General features: G+C 38.7%; 1 protein-coding gene across 3 annotated transcripts in view; it reads right to left on the bottom strand.

The window, feature by feature from the left end:
• Positions 1 to 17,706, bottom strand: part of PLPP1 (phospholipid phosphatase 1) — a 66,669-nt gene that overhangs the window by 32,470 nt on the left and 16,493 nt on the right. Inside the window, exons 1-2 of one of the 3 annotated variants that reach the window (XM_079330426.1) lie at positions 14,311 to 14,354; positions 13,576 to 13,730 (exon numbers count right to left, since the gene is read on the bottom strand). In XM_079330426.1, the coding sequence (XP_079186552.1) occupies positions 13,576 to 13,730; positions 14,311 to 14,323 (168 nt within the window). In that variant the 5' untranslated portion in view covers positions 14,324 to 14,354. Of the gene's footprint in view, positions 1 to 2,363; positions 2,516 to 13,575; positions 13,731 to 14,310; positions 14,355 to 17,706 lie in introns of those variants that run through there. The other 2 variants (XM_079330424.1, XM_079330425.1) reach the window with 2 other exon arrangements.

The following is a 17,706-nucleotide window of genomic DNA, read 5'->3' as shown; positions in this document are numbered from 1 at the left end:
ACTAAAGTTGGAAAAGTTTTCAGTAAAGTACATAGACACCTAATCCAGAAAGTCACCTCTTAAGGAAGATGGCTGAGCACAAATAGCCATGACACATAAATAAAGAATCCCTTTCAAAAAACATTGGTGCAAGAAAGTCACTTATTTCAGGTAACAAAAAATTAGTTGATGTCAGTGCAATTACTACACTGGACAGACATAAAAAAATATTCATCTTCAATAATCTGATGAAGTATTGAGTAAAGGACACCAATATTTGCTTTTACCATCTGACTATGAAGCAATCTTGACAAAAAAAGCCTGATTTCACAACTAAAAAATAGGCCCTGATGTTGCAAAATAAACTTTGTTAGCTAAATAATCACACTCAAATGGAGTTTGGATTAATTCAAAGGGAATACATCCATTTAAAAACTATATTCAGTGGAGCCTTTTCTGACTCAGGAAGTCCCAGGGCTGCAAATGGCTGGTAGCCCAGTACTGCAGGCAACACATCAATCTTTCCATGCTCTCTTCTCTTCATCCTCCCTCAGCTGTTTTAACTGCTCTAGAAATGAGATAAACTACATGGGCTTGTGACCAAGCACTGATGCTCTCAGGTAATACTGACTACCCAACTGGTATTTTTACTATCCAAAGGTAGTAAAAGGGTATTTAAAAAAACAGTCTTATTTTAGAGGCAGGATCTTTAGCATAAACCAGTTGGTCAGTTAACAGAACATACAAACCGTCCTTCCACTAAAAAACTTCATCTGCTTCAGAATCATTTCTGTAAGTTTTTGAAGCAGCTTTCCCATGAAGAGTGAAACCAGGCAAATCACAGTTTCAATTCTCAGAATGTTATTTCTTAACTTGCAAAAAAAATTGCAACCAAGAGCAAATATGAGCTGTAAGGTGACCTTTATACTGGAACCTTGATAAAAACCCATGCAATCCCTATGCAAGGAAGAGTTTAGATTATCATAATATTCCTCCTGAATTAAGCTCATTAGCCCAGAGAAACAGCTGGTCAATACTGAGGATTACATTTAGCTGTGCCTTTTCATTTTTGGCTCCTAAATATACTTGGATAAAGATTTATATGCCTAAAAATCTTATTTGGCATAAGAAAGTTATAACTCTGTTCAAAATGTGGCTCTGATGCATTTGGATGCCACCCAACAGAACTATCAGTAGAGACTGAAGCTTTTTAGTACATCTGGACAGGGATCTTGAGGCCCCCTTGAAAGGCCATTATAGGAACTGCAGTGCAGCCCCATCAGACTTAGGACATGAAACAGTTAACTGAAGAGGTCCAACTGTCCCCTCTGCTCATGAGGACATGTCCCAGCTACTTTTTGCCCCCATACTGGTATTCTTCCAAGAGCCCTTTGCACTCCAAGTAGTCAAGGAAAGTTGCTGTTTTCTGCCAGGTTAAGGAATTTCACCAACTGATCCTGGCTCAGACAAGCCACAAGAGGTGGTAATAGACAGGACCTCAACTTTTGTCCATACATAAGGATGTCACGTATGTAAGCTATTAGGTTAGCTCAGCTGACAGTATATAATCAAATATTAGGGACAGAGAGCTTGAGGCAGTTCAGCTGAGCTAGGAGCTGTGGTCAGAGAGAGATCCCAAACTGATACAGAGAATCTGTCCAGCTCACTAATCTGGTGTGAAGAAGAGGAAAGAAGAAAAGTACCCTGTGTTCAGCCAGGTTAGGTGCAGTATAAAAGCAGATCCCTGCAGTAATTTAAATACAAATGGGCCTAGAGTTTTATCCTGATCTCCAATGAAAATTTCACACCTAATTATCCTTTTATTCTATTTATGCTTTTGATAACAGCTGAGTGGGAGGCACAATCTTGCTCTTAAATAGGCTACTGTCTGTTGCTACACTTCTACACACAAAAGTAGTCCCAAAGATTTTATTGCAGATAAAAAATGTTGACTTAATAGGTCATGCACACTGATATCCTGAAAGTAGTAGTAGGGCCTAAAATAAAAAGGCTTGTGACAGTCACTTACAACACATTAGCGTTATTTTTAACAAATATAGTAAGAATTTCTTATCTCTCAGAATATAGAATTAAGACACCATAACTCTAAGGTTCTAAGGTATTATTTTTCTGTAATTTCTGTAATTTCTGTATTATTTTTCTATAATTTCAGCTGTTTGACTTCAGTTAAAGAAAACCTTTTAGTTATTCTTGCCAGACCACCATTTCTATTGCTTTAGTACCTGGCCTGAAGAAATTATTTTAAGGTTTTTTAAGAGAAGTCTTACGGAACACAGTTTTATAAATCTGTATTAACAGATTACCCCTCCTCCCTCTTCCCACCCCCACTGAAATCAAAAGCAATGAAGAAAAGTTTAACTTACAACAATTATACTGAAAGGAATAATTATTCCTGCTAACAATTTATAAGAAATGGTGTCCTCTTTGTATGGATACCGGATGGATTCATCACTACAGAAAACGCCTCTCTGGAAGGGGGTACGTCGTGAACTGAGAATTGCAAAAGGCAAGCCAGCTGGCAAAAAGGAATACAAAATATATTACAAAACCAAAACAAACTGGCGATGATCATACCCCCGCATTTCCAAAGAGAAGTGCATAAACAGGAATGGGCATGCAGGAAGTTAGAAGGTTATGCACTTCCCTTGGCCAGTGCCTACTGCCTTGACTTTGTAGCTTCCAGGAAGGATTGTTGAATGAAGGAGAGCAGGGCAGGATTCCTCTCACCTTCTTGTTTGTGGTACTTCAAGTGTGGAAGCATACCAAAACCACAACTGAGTGAATAGTTCAGTGACAACCACTGAGGTGCTCAATCTGCTGCTGCTGGCACAATTATCAAATATTTCCTTATGTTCCAGTGAGCAACAGTTGCCCCTGTATACCTTCTCTGGACAGCTTAACAAGTCAGAAGAGCATAAATTGCATTTCATGAAAGCGGAAAAGGAGGTGCTTTTCAGGGAGCGAAGTGCAGAGGGAGTTTTTGGGAATATGGAGAAAAGGAAATTACACATGCACACAATGCCCTCACTTCCTCACACACTGGGTATCCTCCTAGAACAACATGGTCACTGCACAAGCCCTGGAGCCTCAAGGCTATTCCCACTTCTTCCACCAAAGAGGATGCCTTTGGTTCAGTCTAATACCTACAGGACACAATACTGAGGTGTATAACACTGCCCACCACTGCATGTCAAGGTACCCACAACACAAACCAAAACTAGTCATGTGAACAGCAAAGGTTTTTTAAAAAAACTCCTCAAAATAGAGTAACAAAGTAATAGAACCCCGTTTCTAAATCCTGTTCCTCTATCTTTACCACACATACAATATCTGCACAATTTGTTTGTGTACCAAGATGAATACTCTTGGAAAGAAATGGCTGTATGGAAAACAAGCAGTGGAGGACTAAAAAGAATATTTAACAAAACAATAAACAACCTTCTTTATCTTAGGCATGTAGAGCCCAGTAGCACAAAAGCCCTTGACTTTATGCTCAAAATTCAGTTGCATATAAAATGCATACCACTTTAAAGTTACTCAACAAAAATTATCTGGAAGAGATACTCCCATCCAACACTAAGGTATCAGAAAGATAAAAACAGTCTCCATCGTTCCTTCCTGCAGAAATAAATGTTGCTGCAGTCTCAGTTCTCTCCTCAAGACCCTGTGCCAAGGTATAGCCTACCTCTTCCTTTCCAGATATACACCTAGCCCTAAATAAGCATCTGCAAATAAAAGTAAAATAAAATAAAAGCAGGAGAAAAAGTGAATTAAAAAAAATATACCAAGCAAGCATCAAAATAACTGTTAGGGAAGAGACCTAGGATCTTTCCAATCCTCTTCCCCTCCACCCATGAAGTCCTCCAAACTAAGCCTGACTCTTGGGACCATCATAAATGATACAACTGGGATTTTTACCAACTATTTGCTATCAGTTTTGTTCTGCACACCATTAAGTGCTTAATAGAATACTTCAGTTTGAAGACAAAAGAACAAATAAACTAATGGCTCAAAAAAGGTGGAAATTTCCCTGAAGTGAACTCTGGTGAATGACACAACCTTATTCCTTGATCAGGCAGTTATAGGTCTATCACCTGGGCCCATGAGTTCCAGCTAAACCTGTTGCAAAGAACCATGTGTCCTGTGTACTGCTGCAGTTATAAAACCAATAGCTTGCAAAACCTCCCCTCCAAAAGTGGCAGAAAACACCACTGCCATTGCCAAGGGGGGTTGTTTCCAATGGCATGCCAGCGGGACTACAACTGACACAGCTCTGGAAGCCATCCAAGCACACCAACAAAGCAGAAGGACAGCAGCATGGGCTAAGAGCCAAGCCAGAGCCTCACCAAAACACTGCACTATTGAGATACCAGCCAGCACAGCGCCTGGGAGCTGGACTCTGCAGTACAGTGCAAAAACACAGCCTTTCCTACTAGTAAAAAATTCCTCTCCCTTTCTCTCAATGGGAAGAATATCAGGGTTTTGAAAAACACTGCAGCCCAGACCTGATTTCTTCCATCCCCTTGTGTTGGTATTGTGACAGATGTCATGATACACCATCCATTGTTTACTATTTAGTTGACTTGGGTCAGGGATGAGGCAGAAGCACGTGCAGCCATGGTGAGGGAAGGTGACTTGTCAACATAATGCTGTGGTGTTTCCAACACCATTTATCCTACAAAATATGCATGGAATGAAAACATCATTTCCCCTGCACACATACTAACACAGCATTCAAGACTGAGTATTTGAGAAAAATGTATTGTCTGGACCTCCAAATGTAGAGAATTACAGATAAGAGGTTCTTAATTATTTACATGGTTACTTTTTTAGAGTTGGATAATTAAAACTATCGTGGTAAACAGCTGTTCACAAAATAAAGTTCAGCCCAAAAAAACCTTATCACAGCTTCAGCACACTGCCACAAACACCTGTGGTTATAGTTAGATAATGTCACTTACATCAATTCACTAGCTCTGCATCACCCATTTTAAAAACCTGCTCTGTGAATAATGGTGTCATGGTACCTTTACTCCTCATTTCCTCTATCCCACACCTGGATGTTTCAGCTTCTCAAGGTGAGAGACTGAAAATTTTCAGAATGATGGGGTTATCTGGGGGGGAGGGGGGGGAAGCTTTTTAAAATATAATTTCCATCTACTAAATCAGAAATAAAAAGCAGTGCTTTATGAATCACAGAAATTATGTCCCTCATGCAGTGAGGATCTGTGTTCTTTCCATGCTGAGTGGAGCTGCTTGAAACGTGCGTGCTTATTCTTCTGCAATATTGACATTATGATGTAATCAGCCTTTAATTGCACCTTCCTGTATCCAGACCATGGAAACAAAATACCAAATAACTCTAGAATTGTTTTTGTTTTGCTTTGTTAGCAAGTATGAACAGCTAAAATAAAATTGTCTTTTCTTTCATAAGTTCTTTCCACCTCTTTTACTTTGAGTCTTAAAAGTTCTGGCTATCTATATAGTAGCCATTAAGTAACCAATAACTGAAAGAACTATTCATCAAAATACAATACTGCTAATAAACTTTATCTAATAAAGATAAGTGTTTCTTCAGTTTCCCTCAACTGCACAAGAGATTCAAGAAGTAATTCCACCAGTCATTTATCTTATTGCTGATCTCAGCACCTTTCAGTGTTGAAAGGATACCTGAAAGCTTGAGAGAAAAGCTTTAATTTCTAAAAAAACAATAACAGTAAAATTGATCAGATTAATTTAACACTGTTAAACTGTAAACAGAAGTCACAGAACTACATCTGTAATTTACCTCTGGCTCAATCCAAGGCCATCATCAGTCTGAAAAACCATGCCAGTAGGGGCTTTTGATATCTTTTTGGCTAAAGTATTCTCCAATGTCAATACCTAATCCTTCAGAACATGCTCCATGCGCAGGTTTAATTTACTTCTTTTTAACATGCGTGGATTGACTTCACTATTATTAACTGGTGGGAGACAGCACAAAACTAGTAGTCAAACCAGAAGAGCATCAAGTGTTTCTGGCATGTGAAACCAACAAGAGAATCCTCTCACAATACAAAGGGTTCTGTTCTGTTTTAAATAAATCAGCAAAGTCTGTCTTTGTGAGTTTTCAAGGTGTTTTCATTTCTAAAATCAAATAAAAATTATTTCAAATATATAGCTTAAATATTTTCTGCAGTGTAAGTTTCCTTTTAAGACAATAAAGGGAGATGAAAAAATCATTTAGCTTTTTCATTACTGCAAGGAGAATAAGCAGAAGAACTGTGGTAAGAGATAGAGGCAAGGCTTCTTACTATATAAAGTAAAACAATAGAGTTTCCCTTTAGTTGTGATGTACTTTTTCACCCTGATAGGTATCATAATTTCAGAAGACAGGGATAAGTTTTCGCATCATGGCAGCAATTTCCTAAGCATGGAAACTCCTGGTACAGGTGGACAGGATAGGACTGAAGACACAAAACCATACTTGTCTTCATAATGGTGCCACCATTACTAGTGTCAATGTCTTTAATTTTACAGATACGACTGAGGAAAAAGTGTTTACTGTAGTACAGGAAGTGGTGTACTTGGACATTTATTCACATAAATATCTAAAGCAGTTTCTCAAGAAAATACGGCAGAGATTCAACAGCAGATCTCTGTGAGAAGAAATCCTGCTCATCTGCCACAGTCACATTGCCACATTTAGTTAAAAGAAAAGTCCTACAATGTCCTACAAATACACATTTTCTTCAGTTTTCCCTGGAAGCAGAAGAAATTGGGGAGTTTAAATACTCCTTTTATGTAAGAAATGGAGACAACAGAAGAGCAGTAAAGGCCCCTCTACTGAATACCTCTCATATGACAAAACCAAAAAGCTTCCCTGATGTACATTTCAGCTTCTAAGCTAGTTGTAACACAGTGAAGAAATTGCCTAAAGGGAAAATGACAACATGTATGTGAGGAGGAATTATAAGGTTGGTAAGAGATTACCTGCAGGGTAATCTCAAGGATAAAGCCAACAAGCTGGTGTTATGCAGTGCATATGCATTCTTAATGAATAATTAGCTGATGTACTGCTGACAGAGTTGGCAATGCTTTGATACAGTGGATGATCAAGGCCAGCCAGTTCTGCCTGCAAAACAACCCTTAAAGACTCAGGCAAGAGAACATATGGAGATTTGTGCAGTAATGAGTTCAGAGTCATGCATTTGGAGGTTAAACAACTCTGTTGAGTTGGGAGCTTGTCAGTTCAAAATAGCTGAGGGAAAATAATGTGCTTCCTGGGGTTGTTGTATATCACTATAATAGCATGACCATTACACAAGTCTTTTCAAAGTCATTAACACTTCTAACCATCTGACATGAAATTTCTTCTGAAACAGTATTCAGTCAGAATTGGCAAATGCATCTGGTTTTAATTCAGAGAAGGACTGCTAGGATATATTCCTCATTATCTCAAAAACAAGAGTTTTGTTTAACATAGTTCAGCAGAGTCTAAGGGCTGTAAACCAGCCAAGTGCATACACAGTAGATATTAGATAAAAGAGCAATACTGATCCAACAAGCAACGAAGAATTCAGGAACTACAAACAGTTGGTAATAAAGGTATAGAGAGAAACACAGGCTCTGAAACACTTCAGTCAAAATACATGGAGTAGAAACACAAGTAGCTCAACTGATAAGACTACATATTTTAAACAATTACCATACCCTTGTCCAAAAGTCTGACTCACACAGCATAATGGATTCGATTTCCTCATACACTGGAGTGATTTCTGACTGATTATGTTAGGTTTTTTCCTAACAAATATTGTATATAACTTAGGTCTATTTCTTTCCAAGTTTCTCATCTTGACTAGGTTTCTTCACTGGGCATGAAGTTGCTTTCTCCACTGAAGCTGGACATTAAACCCCGAAGAGAGAGAACATCAGATCATACACCTTCCTCAAGTTGTCCTTCCCACTCTCCTGAAGAAGGACATCATTTGGCATTTATCCAAGCTGTATTTCACCAGCTATGTTACTGCCATCTTTTGTATTTATCGCTCTGAGTTCCCTATTTGCTCCTCACTGCACATGCTGTCTCTCCTCCAGGGCATTTATGATTACACTGAACAGGGCAGACTCCCAGAAGAGCTCTACTTGACACCATCCTTCCTTGCAAAGGAAAAAGAGCACTTACTCCTACTGCTCACTTCTCACAGTTAAGTGGATTAGTTGTTCATTTCACGATTCTTCCTCCAATCTCATAACTATTTAGTTTCTTAATATTTGGTTGAAGAAAACACTGGAATATACACATGCAAATAATGAGATTTTCTAAAAAAATGCTGCTTTAGCCTGAGTTCTCTATCTTCCTCGTTCATCACAGGAATTAGGATAAGAACAGATGCAACTGACACCAGGAAGCAGTGGGTATGTTTCTGACAAAGTAGCTTTCAACATCTATGCTTAAGTAGTAGGTAGTAATAACTTTTCTCCAAAGTTCATAAACAAAACAAAAGTTTAAAAGATTTTGTTGTCTTCTCTCCCAGCACCTCAAAAAAATCCCGCCATCACTTTTGTGCTGTTATCTACTGCCAAATTCATTGCTGCATCTTTAAACTAGAAGTGATACCTAGACTTACTTTAAAAAAAAAAATACTTTGAGGTTTAAGTCTCCTTACAACAGAAGCTCAGATAAAAAGTAAAAGCTAACATTTCCCCCAAATAAATTGTAGATATTTCACTACTAATTCCATCAGCAGAAACATCCACAGTATTCATTACAATGTTGGAATACTGCCTGGAAAAACACATGCTTTGCAAAAGCTTAGTTAAAACTTTTGAGCTGATATTATTGCTCGCATTCTGTGAAGGTTGGGTAGGGTGTCAAAACCTCTTTGCAGATTAAATCCAGACTTTGGTTTCTCCTCAGTGCTCCCTTCTACTTCTAATAAGAGCTAGAGAGTTCAGGAGCGCACCTACCGAGAAATAAACCCTCATTCCACTGTTCACCAATATCAATGACTCCATTTTTTGACATTCAGCTTTCTCCTGAAAAGGTAGGCAAAACCTATCTCTGTGTGAGCATTTCCTTGCACAAGGCAGAAGAGAAAGAGGTACAGTGATGTGAGCCAGATGAAGGGAAACAGAGGAGGCAGCACAAAAAGGAACACTCTGCCTTACTTTCCTGGTTGCTTGTCTCTGGTTCCTAGTGAAGTTGCTTCCCTTTTTTAACACCCCCTCTAGTCTCTGGTCCCAGTCCTAAATATCACCAGAACATTATCAGCAACTGTGTGTCAGACTTGAGAGAAAGAAAAATGTACGCCATAGACTGTATAGATTTTTTCCTTAAATTACAAGACTTAATTAAGTTGCAACTCCCTCTACCTACATTTCTCCGTATTCCATTTTACTCTTTCATATACTGTACTAAATAATACTTAAAAAACCCCTCTATACCAATGTGACTGCTTGGCTTTCTCAGAGCTATGATCAAGCTTCACTCAGCATGTTGTCTGGAGTTCCTCCCATGTCAAAATGCCAACTGTCTTACTCAAACACTCCATCACTGTATTAAGAAGTGCACCTGATGGATTGAGGAAAGTACAGTACCAAAGTCCACAGGGCTAACAAGTAAGTTGCTACAGTTTATTTACTTAAAATACAACTGTACTTAGTAAGAGTGATTTGTACAAGTAACAGAAGCAAATGGTGCTCCTCAGATCTTTCCACACTCGATTTCAAGCTCACCAGAACACCCACACCATGGACAGGTCAAAAAAGTGAAGCCAAAAGTTGGATGCTGCTACTTTTCAGCATCTGGCCCCACAGCACTGATCTCAGCCAGGAATTACTCATCAATTCAACAACTCAAAGTTGATATAATGCTTATCATCTTTAGTAGTACAAAACAAACAGTTAGTATCAAGCAGAACTCATGATAGATTATGAAGTTTAACAGCATTGCCCAAAATATTCCAATGCCATAATACACCGAAAAACACGATGAAGGTAAAACATGAGCACCTTTTAAAAAAAAATTTACCAGATACAAGGAAATCTTGCTCAGAGCTTAATAAAACCTCTTACAAGTAATCTGAAACCTAAGAGTCAAGTTGAAATCAACTCTAGTGTCGAAGAACAGTTTTAATTTCAATTAGTTGCAAAACTAACAACAATGAATCACAAAGCTTTGACACTGCTGAAAATGTAAAAAGCCCATCTATCAATCAACAGTCTTCCACAGTTTTCATTAATCCCCTGGTTTATTAATCTCTATCACAGCTCTAACTACATTTATCCATGAAGACTACAAAATCAGCTCAGTAAGTGCTTTTGTTGGTCAATCTAATATCTGTTGTCAATAAAAGATCCCCTTCAAAATGCATCCCTTTCATATATAGCATAAAAGATCTGTTTCTTTTGCCATAAAAGAAATTAGTAAATTGACTCCAAAGTATGATTATGCTAATCTGTAGGAGGGAAAGTTTCAGTCAGAACACTCTAACACACTACATAAGCAGACATTCCCAAAAACATGAAGCCTAATAGGTTAAAGTTGACACAGAAGCAATCACCATGAGGACATTTTGCCACACCTAGGAAAGTTTTGATTCAGCATTTTTTTGTTGTTGTTGTTGTTTGAACTACGTAGAAATAAGTGTAACCTGACAACCCAAATATCTTTTGAATGTGTTCAAAGTGGAGAAATGAAGTCCTACAAGCCCCATCATGTTCCCCTTCTCTCTAAGAAGTTTCAAACAGCAGTCTTTATCCCAGAGAAGTGGCTTAACCAAAATTTTGTTTACTAACGAACACTTCCCCTGTAAGGAACACCTTCATTTGCATTACTTGTTCTGGTAGCAACAATTTGTGGAAAAATACTTTTTCTCCCAGAAACTCAGTGCAGGCCTTCTGATGTTCTGAACCCTTCTCTCTACATCAGTCCATCATGTAATAGAAACCTCACAAGCGGCTTGTGAGGCTCCTGCTCTGCAACAAAACTGCCAGGCAAAGCCTTCACAGGGAACCACAAAAATCCTAGAAGAGGGAGCAGACAAAATTCAGCAACTCTCAGGCTGCTCTGCTGTTCTCCTGTGGGGAGAAGGACGTTTCTTTTAGAGAGGTTTTCCTTGCTATGTGCTTCTCCCCTCCCCAATGACACCTACCCCTGGAGCTAAGGGAGGCTGCATGAGTGTCACTGAAGGTAGCAGTCTGAAGAAGCAAAGTGATAGGAGGAAAAAAAAATTTAAAAAATCAGTTTGGAGGGGAAGTTACCAGAAAAGCCCAACTGAATAGGACATCTACAAACAAGACATGGTTGGACCTTACTGGAAAAGATATTGACATTAATTTGTCATTTATACTTGAAAAAATTGGTCTCATGCAGACAACTGAAGACCAAAAATGCCAGACCAAGTACATTTCCAAATACTCCTAGAACTGAAAGCCATGGACAATGCCTTGTCATGGCTTTTAAAATATATCTAAAAGACTTTGTAAAATAGAATTATCAGCAAGATTTTCTGAGCTTACTTAAATGTTAGAAACAATTCATGTGTTCTGCTGCCCTGCTCTAGACACTGGCCTAAGCAATCTAAAGAGATTCAGTCTTCAAAACCACTACCAAGACTTGTTTGACCCTAAATTTCAAAAAATTCTAATACAAAAATTGTGGTTCCCATCCATACAAAGAGAACAATTTGGCAAATTGAGAAGCATCATACTATAAAGCAGCACTTGGAAAAGAATAAACATTAATTTCTCAGACATTTTATTTCCAGATAAAAGGTGGCAATTGCAACAGAAGGAGTTCAGAGCTACAAAATTATGATTCGCAAGAGCATTATTTTAGAATTCACAAGTTACTAGCACATCTTCTAAATCTTTATAAAATGTCATACAAACAAATGTTCACGCAACCTAGTTCCTTTTATGTACAAGAGACTTAATAAAATATCTATGTATGTTTTGGCTTTTTGGGGGTTGGGGTTTTTCTCTTAGAAATTAGTTTATATTCCATTACAGGCCTACCCCAACAAGACCTTTTAATATTATAATTATTACACAGCAAGGCCTTCAGACCATTTCTTATTATATTCTGAAGACAAGCAGGCCCATCATGCAAAAAGGAGCAGATGCATAAAGAGTGCTACCACTTAGGAATAAGTATCATGTTGAGGCAGTCTAAGTGGGGAAGAAAAATATGTATGAAGATGTCATTTATCAAGTCTAGATGAATTTTTGCCATCAATTCATTCATTGAGGATTCTGTCCCTTTCAGTAAAATCTCATGTCAGGACAACAATTTTCACTAGATGTGGGATAATTAGAGCTATTGCCCAAAAATCTTTCATGAGTGAGCTGTGTTTCTGTTGAGGATATTGAATCTGGAACACACTACTTCCAAAAACTTAAACTGCCTTGAAAAAGTCTCAAGCCTCCAGCGAGTCAGACCAAAACAAAAAACATCCTGAATTCAGATTCCCAGACTGACCAACTTTCCCTATCCATTTTGGATAAAGGCAGTCTTGAAGACAGCAACCATTCAACTGGAACCTGCTTCCAACTCAGCAAGTTGTAATATCCTATGTCTCATAGTCCCTAGCTGTACAGCTTACTCTAGCCCTTAGTTTGCAGTAGCTATGAAAGATTTTTCACCTCTTGCATGAGACTAAAGAGCTCTCTAAATTTAAAACTGAGATTAAGAGAGCCATGTTAACCACACCAAGCAGTTGTTTCAAGGTTTAGAAAGCATTCAGACTGAAAAGCAAATGACTTGGTTACACTGTATTGCAACAACTATAAGTGGTCTAAGTTGTTTTTTTTAAAAAAACCTCTCAGCATGGAGACCAGAAGTGGTTGTTCAAATTACAAACTCCAGCCTCCTGCACTGAGACAAGCAATGAAAATCCACTGTGTGACTCCTATGAAAGTACCATAGCAGAAAAATATCAGAATAGACTGGAATTACTGATGCATCAGGCTTAAAATATTGTTAGAAAAACCTACCAAATAATTAAATTGTTCTTTCTCAAAATCATGTGGTCTTTAAAACACTGAGCCTCTTTTCTACAAGCAATTAGATTTTCAGTCACTGTATCCCACTTTATCCCACTCTTCTTTAAAGAGTAATCACATTACTTTCAGGCTTAGAAAAAGCTTCTGAGTTAAAATTAGCCTAATTTTTGTAGAAAGTACATGGAGGTAACAGTCACCAGTTGTAGGTGTGTGCACTGCATCACAGTGCCAAGTTCTAACATCACAAGTGTTTGTTAGCAGACTAACCCATTCCAAACTAGAGATTCCATAACATACTGGAAGACATTCCATTCTATCACATTTTGAAAGACATTTTTCCTCTCTAGTAATAAAAGCTTAGTCTAAATACAATTTTTTTCTGCTCCTAAAACAAATGAAATTAGCAACACTAGCAGTTAAGAGATTAGTTCCAGATTTTCTGTGCAAACAGTAGCAACAGCACCTTTCACATGCATATATGGGATTTTGCCTATACAGGCTTGTCTTCAACTCATTTACAGTGCTGAGCTCTTGGAAGGCATACATTTTACTCCCATCACCAAAGCTCCCTATATATTAGCTACTTACAGAGAAAATGGGCAGGGTGAACCCCACTGTGTAGAGGACAGTGGATGTGATGGTACTGTCATGGAACGGATACTTGATGCTGTCATCATTACAGAAAAAGCCTCTCTGATACGGTTTTATTTTGGCCAAGTTTAGAACACCAAGGGGTAAGCCAGCTGTTGGGGGAAGGAAAACAAAACACAAAAACAAGAAATACATGTGGTTAAATCAAAAAAAAAAAAAAAAGAAATCATTTCTAATCATGCATGGAGGAAGCTACCGAACATGCATAACTCAAATTTCCTAATTATCATGCAATGCATACACCCAATTCTGTTTATAGGCATTTCTCTTTCAGAAGACTACTTCAGAAAGACTCTGAGGTTCCCCATCAAGTGCCAATATTAAAAAAACAGTTCAGCTGCCACCAAACCACATTGAACCAAGATTACATTCAAGAAAATGCCTTTTCCCCCTCACATGACTAAACAGTTATTGAGGGCAAACAGCCTTTTGTCCCTCCTCCCTCTGCCACTACCCCATCACCTTGGCTTGTATCTGATTTGCCAGCCTTGTTCTATACACTATAATGTGGTCGGTGTTTACAGATCAGACAAAGAATAGACAACAGGTTTTGTCATGGTTAGCGAGTTAAAAATTTCATGCAAGTAGTTTTCATGCAGGTAATGTGAAAGAACTGCAGGCACACTAATGGACACTTTGAATGGACTGCATCTCCAGGTAAGGAAATCACACCTTGAGATTGCATTTACACAGCTTTTTTACACTTTGGAAGATTTCTGCATAAAAATATACAAGTTATTAACATGGTAGTTGAGACCCGGGTACAAGTGACAGCTCTCAGAATCTACACACTGTGATATATTACCAATTCCCTCTCAACATATTAACTTGCATTATACTGACAGTCACGCGAAAGAAGCCATCAAGACTTCTGATAACTATATTCAGGTCTAACTTTTTTCTGATAAGAACCACCTGCCATGTAATACACATCTGCAGAAGCAATAACCCCAGGAAATACAACATTTTTTCCTTTCTCATAAAATCAATAAGGTTCAAAAGGACCTCCAAGATCATCAAGTCCAGCCTTTAACCAAATAACACCATGCCCACTTTCTCCCTTTCCTTTGATCAATGGAGCAAGCGATAGATTGAAGTGGGTAAATGACATTGCGCTAAATCCCCAAACACAACAAAAAGGAAATTTTGTTTTAAAACGTAGTTAAAAGGGGCAAATAACTTTGTATGTTCCCCAACATCCACATAATACGCAATTCTGCAAATAGACACTCCATATGTAAATTAGAGGGTAAGTGCAATTACTGAAGCAGAAAAGACTGCTTAATATATAAACAACCTGCTGTACTGAGAACAAAAAAACATCTCGAAGAAGTTAACATGATGAGTGATTACTTTGATTTCTGGTGACACCTGTTGACTACTAGCTAAGCAACTTAAAGGTGTTTTAAGTAAGCTTACTGCTTTATACTTCATTAGAAGAAAAGACATCAAGAGTGAAACAGTAAGAACAGAGAGATAAATCCTGGCCCCTTTGAGCTGCTGAGCTGCAGTGCAAAGGTTTGTGAAGTGCATATTGAAACTGTACGTGGCTGGCAGCATCCCAGCTTTCAACTCCTGAGAAAATTGCTATGGTCACAGGAAAACAGTTTGAGAATATTTAAAATCCTCTCATGGAGCAGAAGGAAACTTTTTTCACAAATAATCTGAAATATGAAAACTGTCCATGCTTACTGATGTTTACCATCCCATATAGAAAAAGTGATCCAAAATACAAATAGCATTAAGCTGATTCAAATTCAAGCATGAAGTTTTTCATTACATAGCATGAATCAACTATATCTCAAAGGTCTCTCTCCTTCCTTCTGCTTTAATGACTGAGAGAAAAGCTAAAGCTTGACCAAGCACAAGCAGCAGACAGAAGCAGATGAAACACAACTGTAGCCCTTCAAACATGTAATTCAAAAGGATCCTTTTCTCTAATACTTCAAACCCCCTCCAAGTATTTCTCCACAATTTATAGGAATTTTCAGTGTAGTCCAGTCCACCCCATAACTTACAAAAAGGTTTTATCAGCCAATCTATTCATAGCATCTCCTCAATCTCTTCCCATCAGGAAACTTGGTTCTTACTTCACTGACTCTAGTATCCTTTCTGCTCTATTCCTCTCATTCACGGGAGGTCAGGAGACCTGCAGTGTTACGCGAGCATGGAAGGGTTGAAATGGCACGCAGAAGGTGAAGGAGCCGGGCCAGGCCATGCTGAGCCGGGCCAGGCTGCGCTGGAGGAGCTGCACAGTGCGGGCACGGGAGGGGCTCGGCCGCGTTTCCCCCGGGCTGCGCGGGCAGCGGGGGCTTCACCTGCCCACGGCTGCTCCCAGACGGCGGTAGGGCCCCGGCCGAGCTGTGCCCACGCTGGGGAAAACCAGGATCTTAGCAAAGGGATCAGTTTCCCCTGGCCATCAGGGCCCCTAGCTGAAAACAGGGAGCCCAGGAGGCTCCCCCAGCCCTGCCCGGCCAGGCCGCATGGGCAGGGGCTGAGCCAGGCTGGCTGGCCTTCCCTCTCAGCAAGCCAGAAGGCAAAAGAGCAAGTTCTCACTTTTACCAATGAGATTCATGGAGGCAAAGTAACCTTTTAATTGGTTACCCAAACTGTCAATTATTAAATCAGCTTTAAGATTGGTCCTCAGCAACTCACGGAGGAAGTTCTCATAGAGGAAAACCAGCACATTTCTTATACTAATTGATCCTATGCTCAGTCTTCTTTTGAGTTGGTGAGTTTCTTGGGTTGGTGGGTTACAACCTCCCCCTCTCCTCCCAGTCAGAGTTGATTTCAACACAGTTTATGAACTGTCTTTCCTTGTGGCCTGTAAATTCTGTATTCTTTGTGTCTATTATCAGTGATACATTCCTCTTCCCCAGCTTTGCTTACCTCCTCATAGGTCTCACATAACACCTGGACAGTAACACCACTTCCATCTTCTCTCAAGTTCTCATCACTGTGGTTTAACTTATGGTTCAAGTTCCAGATACCCAGGGAGGTATATTCAGGGGACTGTGGTGGACATTAGTGGTCACAGATGCCATTTCTACCCTAATTTGGGAACATCTTTGTTGGATCAGTGATATGCCTATGAGTAGCTTCTTCTTTACACAGATTGCCACAGTGGCAATTTTTGTTGGGATGCTTCACCTGTATGTATTAACCAGGTCTCACCTCTGACAAGCCTGGAGTTAACTCTATCCTCTCACTTCCTTCTGTCTTATTTCATGGCTAAGTCCTTCTGTGGCTTTAACAGTGGTTAAGATAGGCAACTGTGCTATTTAATTCATTACATTCATTACAATGACCTATTTATAGTCATAAGAGTCAAAATGGAATTTTTAAAGTAATTTTGTGTGTCTGGGGAAGAGTGAGTCCAAAAGATTTTATCTGAATAAATTGAAAAGTGGGATTAGTTTAACCTGTTTAAAATTACTGACTCCTTGATTACCAACTACCTGCCCTAAGTGTCTTTCTGCAGTTAACAGAATTTTTCAGTACACCACAGAGGTTTAAAATCAGTAGGATTCATTTTTTGTGAAGGAGGTCTTTCTGTAATGGAATAATTTATGATCTAAAATGTTAATCATTTCTGAAAAGAAAATTATGATGTTTTTAGAGATAAAAATCCAAAAACTTCAGAAAAAAAATACTCCTGAGAAGGCACCAGAACAGGCAGGTTCTTTCTGACTCAAAGTCTTTATTAAAGTCATTTTCATCACTAAGCCAGGCCAGCTATGTTGACCTAGATAAAAGATGACATTCTGTTATGTTTTGTATTCTAAGAACTAAAATAATTTGACAATAATTTTTAGTATACCTTTATCATTGCTTAACAATAAATGATCTCCTTATAACACACTTCCATTCTTATGTAAAGCTATAAAGCACTCCCCATAAAATGGTGATTTTCTATGCTACATAAACATGTTGTACAATATGCCTTTCCAGAAATGTAGGGGCTTTATCTTTTTGTAATTCTGTAATTTAATGTTAGAGAAATCATTCATAATAGTTACAGACAGTAATTAGCTCATCAGAGATGGCTGAGAACCCTTCTGTAACAAA

This window comes from Erithacus rubecula, assembly GCF_903797595.1.
Source record: "Erithacus rubecula genome assembly, chromosome: Z".
Lineage (NCBI taxonomy): Eukaryota > Metazoa > Chordata > Aves > Passeriformes > Muscicapidae > Erithacus > Erithacus rubecula.
This window is presented reverse-complemented; position numbering and strand designations above follow the sequence as displayed.